General features: G+C 36.7%; 1 protein-coding gene across 1 annotated transcript; it reads right to left on the bottom strand.

Moving 5' to 3' along the window:
- On the bottom strand, positions 1 to 5,040 carry mettl21a (methyltransferase 21A, HSPA lysine). The gene is made up of 4 exons (XM_007228920.4): positions 4,955 to 5,040; positions 2,606 to 2,781; positions 1,163 to 1,274; positions 1 to 1,059 (listed from the first exon to the last, which is right to left on the bottom strand). Exons 2-4 carry the CDS (start codon positions 2,750 to 2,752, stop codon positions 662 to 664), a joined length of 657 nt encoding a protein of 218 aa, XP_007228982.2. The 5' UTR covers positions 2,753 to 2,781; positions 4,955 to 5,040; the 3' UTR covers positions 1 to 661.
- Positions 5,041 to 5,622: the final 582 nt, after the last annotated feature.

The following is a 5,622-nucleotide window of genomic DNA, read 5'->3' as shown; positions in this document are numbered from 1 at the left end:
TTGCAAACTCACAGTATTAATTTATTCATTTCTGAGGATGTGCAAATCCAATGGGCCAAATAGATGTATATGTGAACAAACATTTAACAGCAAGTAGACATCTAGCCTTTAAGGCTAGAGGGCTTGATTTTCCAGACAGGGAGCAGAGAAGAGACACTGACTTTTATTTTGGTTTGGGCAAAGCCTAATTTCAGCAACAATTCAAAAGGACAGTTCACAACCACAAAGTGTGGGAATCCATAAGGAAACGCTTCTGTGAGCTGTGTCTCTCCATCAGTGCCACATTTAATTGGGTTGTGTTTACATGGATCTCCGTAGAAACACATGCCCAAAGTGTAATTACAGTACGTGGCAGTGGACAAATAGCTATTTTATTAAACGCAAGGTAACGAAATTCAGATGTGCATGCAGATATGGTTAAAATTACCAGAGAACCACGGATTTCAAAGAAAAACAGTAGGTAATTCAGCTTGTAATGTTCTCAGAGGACATCTAAGAAAACCACATACATGGTTGTTCCGAATGGGAATAAAATCACAGAGGACCCCCTATAAAAGAGAAAATTACCCACTTAAAAGCCTGTCCCGATAGTGCTTTTAAGTGACTGTGTTGTTTGATATCATTCATTGTTATCATATTGTATTGAACCTCAGCAGGACCCTCACAGTTCAGATTTGTTCCTAATCCTCGCGGCTCTGTAGATATGAATGTCCCTCTGTTTATCGTAATGAACCTCCTGCACAGAAAACCGTGTCCTCAGCATGTCCAGAAAACGCTCGTCTCGCTCGTATCTGATCCGGCACGACAGCAGAATACCCGTGTTCTCTGAGCTCAGGTGATCCAGAGTCTTGAGCAGAGCAGGAAACGTTTCCTCCAGGTAAACGATATCTGCTCCGAGAATAAGGTCATAGCTTCCAGAAGGATAGTGTTCTAGACCCTCTCCCCAGGTCAGCTCAGACACCTGCACTGCCCCCTGCAGTTCTGGAGGTACGTTCTCATTCACGTTAGAGCTCAAGAAATCCAGCGCAGGCTTCCGATCTGTGATCGTCACATTGGCTCCTAAGTAAAGACAATTTTCATATTAGTAAAAAGCAATTTGTATTTTACAACAAGAAGTATTTTAATAAATAATAACAATAATCATTTTAAAAAGTGCCCTCACCAAGCAGTGCGGCCACTATGCCCACTAGTCCAGTGCCAGCGCCCAGCTCAATGACAGTCTTCCCCTTCAGATCCACGTGACCAAGCTCCAGATACATGCACAGCACCACTGCCTGAGGGAAGATGGTCTTATAAGCAGATTACAGACTAGACCTAAAAGCTATAAAGTACACTCCATCACTCAATCAAGAGATGATGGAGCAAATGACAATATAATGATAAATGCTAAATTGGTTGCTGGATAACTGATACAAAAATACGAAAATATTAGGATAATATTAAAATATTATTATGGTTACTGGTCAGGGTTATTATCCTAATATTACAACAGGACATGTCTGAGGTCGATAAAGTCTTAAAGGAGAATTTAATTTCTAAACCTAATATTACAATATAAATCAACATGGGACTGTTTTGGGCAAATTTCTGCTGCCTAATTTTACTAGATAATAAGGATTGAAGGTCTGAATATAAGATCAGAAAAATGTACTTAATATAATATTACAATAAAAAAAATCTATTTATCTACTATTAACTTAAGTGATATTACATTTTTTCTAATATCGCAATAAGGTTGATATGGTCAGGATTATTTATGCCTAATACAACAGGAGGTATAATTATACATTCAAGGTCATTGTCTTGACCTAATATTAAACAATATAATATTAAAATCTGATTACATGTCAGGATTATTGCCTTTGTCCAATATTATAATAAAACTGATATCAGACTGTCTGTTCTAGTAAAATAAGACAAGTTTAAGATCTAATATAGGGTTGAAATATTGTCTTTGTCCATTGTTACAACAGAATGAGTCTGAGGTCAGTTTATACAGCCAGGAACATTTTATTGACTTAATATTCAAATAAAATGGGTCTAACCTCTGATTAAATGGACAGTGGTGTACTCTGACGGGTTTGAGGTCTTATTATACATTCAGGATAAATATATCGGCATTAAAAACAGGTTGGGGATCTAATCATAAAAGGTCAGGATTCTTGTTTTAGCCACGTACTACAAAAAAGGTGTTTAGGGTCTAAAGATAAGGTCAGGATTGTTGTCTCGGCCTAACATTACAATAGAAGCAAACAAGTCTAATGTCTGATTCTATAGTCCAGATTATCGTCTAGATCTAATAGTACAATAGATGGGTCTGAAATCTAATTATGAAGTCAAATTATTGGCATGAGATCAGATAATATGGCCAGAGTGGTGTGAAATTTGATTATACAGTCAGTATTACTCTTTCTTGGTTTTATTTTACAACAAACATGTTTGAGGTCTGATTATAAGATCTGGATTATTACAAGTCTAGGGCTAACATTACAATTACATCTGATTATGATTATGAGGTCAAGATTACGGGTTTGTTGTAATATTACAACAGAACAGGTTATTTTATATTTGGTTTAATATTACAAAAAGATGAGATTGAACTCACAGCATCCCACACAACGGCGGCCACGCCTAGTCGATTCCAGTCCTGGGCCAGTCGAAGTCGATGTGAAGCGAAATGGAACTCGGCTGAAGAGCTGTGGATTTTAGAGAGAGCTGGAAGGACGTTCTCATCATACGGCACCAGAGCCATGGAGATGGAAAATTACTCTAAAATAGTCTCTGTTAAAAGAAGGTAAAACAAATTATGCAATTAAGTACACAATGAGATAAGGACATTATTAAAACACTGATAACATAATTAGGCTTGTTAATCTACAAGCTAGGTATCTCGCTTGTGACTGTGCTAGCCTAAACCAATCAACAAGCTCAACTTAAACATGTTTTGTTTTGTAAATAAATTAACTAAAATGTCTGTCATATCTTAAATCACATTTGATGAACTATAATAAATTCATATATATTGGTCTAAAGCCTTTGCAGTACCCATCATTTGTCCACACGGTCATAGCAAGCTTTTCACATCAGGGTGGACAATTTTAGCAAACATTTGCATTTAATGAAAACCTGGTTGCAAACATTTTGAACTGTTCATTGTGACATATTTCTTTTTCAGAGATACATTTAGATTTTCTGAAATGATTTTAATTGCATTAATATTTTTACCACAAAAGTGTAAATGGACAGATACATATAGAAAGAATGACGGAAATATTAAGTGAAATTAACATTTTTAATTGCTAAACAGGCAGTAAGTGTCTTTAGTCCCTAGAAAATAAAACATTGCAAAGGTTGAGAGGTCACTGATGTCAAAAGTTACTTTCTTTAACCAAATGAAAACAGTGTAGGACCAGCTGGACCACTTATATTACCATATTTACCACTATAAGTGCGCCTTATAATCCGGTGTGCCTTATGTATGAATTTTACCAGTCAGACTGTAAGGAGCAATAAAGACACTCTGCTAAAGTACAGCAATATTACAGTGAGTTTCAGTGTAGTTTCTCCAGCACTGAGGAAGAAGCAGTATTAGCATTAGGAGCTAACTGCAGCGCTAGCTCTTTTGCTGTATAGAAGTTAATATTATAAGACTGTAGTCTGGGTGTTTAGCGTGTTAACACAAGCTACATGGGATGGACCGCTAGCTATCAGAGCCCTGGGTTACCAGAATACCCAGGGTTTCTCAGTGCAGCGCTGTCAGACGGCATTTACTAGCGCAGGGGTGTCCAAACTTTTTTTGTTGGGGGCCAGAAGGAGAAATATATTTGAAGTCACGGGCCACAATCTGTAATAAAACAAATAATGAAATATACCACTTTAAATAATAGTTTTTGCCTGATTATTTCATTTACACACCATTTTACTTGACTTACTAAAACTAAGATTTTTCAAATTGATGTTTAATTTCATGATGTCTCTTCATATTAAACTCTTACTTCCATAAAAACCTTACTTCCGGCAACTTTTAGACTCTTCGCCCCGTTTTTCTGCGCTAGAAATGCGCACTCTCTCCGCTTTTAGACTCTTTGCCCTGTTTTTCTGCGGAAGAAATGCGCACTCTCTCTGCTTTTAGACTCTTTGTCCCGTTTTTCTGCGCTAGAAATGCGCACTCTCTCCACTTTTAGACTCTTTGCCCCGTTTTTCTGCGCTAGAAATGCGCACTCTCTCTGCTTTTAGACTCTTTGGCCCGTTTCTGACACCTAGCGTTCAAACGTTGAATCTCACATTATAAAAACCTGCTTAACAGCGGGCCAACTTTCATTCTATTTCTAAAATACCTCGCGGGCCGCTCCAAAAACAGAAAACGGGCCGTAGTTTAGACACCCCAGTACTAGCGCTAAGTGCTGCTAACCACTGCTGTTAACCATGCAGTTAAAAATATTGGAAATCTAAGCTTACTGTAAATAAACAGAAGCACTTTACTCAGGAGAGAAATCTGTGTAGATTAACATCCAGAGCTTGTTTGACTTTAAAAGAAAAAGGTTTGTTTGTTTAATTAGGCGCTTACCCAGTTTGTAATCTGCAAACACTAAGGTTACACCTGCGAAATATTAAGATATAAAGAAAGGCTAATTATTGGGACACATTTTTTCAGAACCACAGTGGCCCTAAATGAGCTTTATAGCTAGCTTATGTAGCATGCAGTTAATAACGGCTATATAGGACAAAATAAAAAGTTAAATAGAGTCTCGTGCATCAGTATTTATAACGTTGTTATGAAGCTTTAGAGAGATTTAGTTGTGTTTTCACCGCCACTGCGCGCGCGCACACACACACACAGCTTCTGTCTGCTAAAAAAAATCAAAAACGTACAGACTACGCATAGTAACCTTTAGCAGCTGATTTAACCTGAATCTAGATCTGTAAGTGCATTAATATAGAGTTTATATCTCACCAGAGCAAAACCTCCAGCTCCTTCATTCAAAACAGCAGCTCATGCTCTTAGAGCTCAGAGAGGAAGTTTGAGATACACTGCCGCCATCTAGTGATCAGGAGGAGACACAGCAGATAACATTTCATATTTGTTTTTACTGTATTCATCTCCTGATTTATATAGCTCTGGAAAAACAAACACTTTAAATTATGCGTTTCTTTGATTTTACCAAATTGTAAACCTCTGAAATATAACCAAGAGGATTTTTTTTTGCACCAGGAGTGGCATAAGCAGTGTGTAAGACTGGTGGAGGAGAACATGCCAAGATGCATGAAAACTGTGATTAAAAACCAGGGTTATTCCACCAAATATTGATTTTTAAACTCTTAAAACTTCATAAATATAAACTTGTTTTCTTTGCATTATTTGAGGTCTGAAAGCTCTGCATCTTTTTTGTTATTTCAGCCATTTCTTATTTTCTGCAAGTGAATGCTCAAAACGTTGTCAGTAGTTTATAGAATAAAAGAACAATGTTCATTTAACTCAAACATATACCAATAAATAGCAAAATCTGAGAAACTGATTTGGAAACTGAAGTGGTCTTTTAATTTTTCCAGAGCTGTACATTAAATAGATTTTACATGAAGCCTATGACATTCCATTATATGAAATTATATTTATATAATAAT

The sequence above is a fragment of the Astyanax mexicanus genome, chromosome 23 (assembly GCF_023375975.1).
Source record: "Astyanax mexicanus isolate ESR-SI-001 chromosome 23, AstMex3_surface, whole genome shotgun sequence".
NCBI classification, from domain to species: Eukaryota; Metazoa; Chordata; class Actinopteri; order Characiformes; family Acestrorhamphidae; genus Astyanax; species Astyanax mexicanus.
This window is presented reverse-complemented; position numbering and strand designations above follow the sequence as displayed.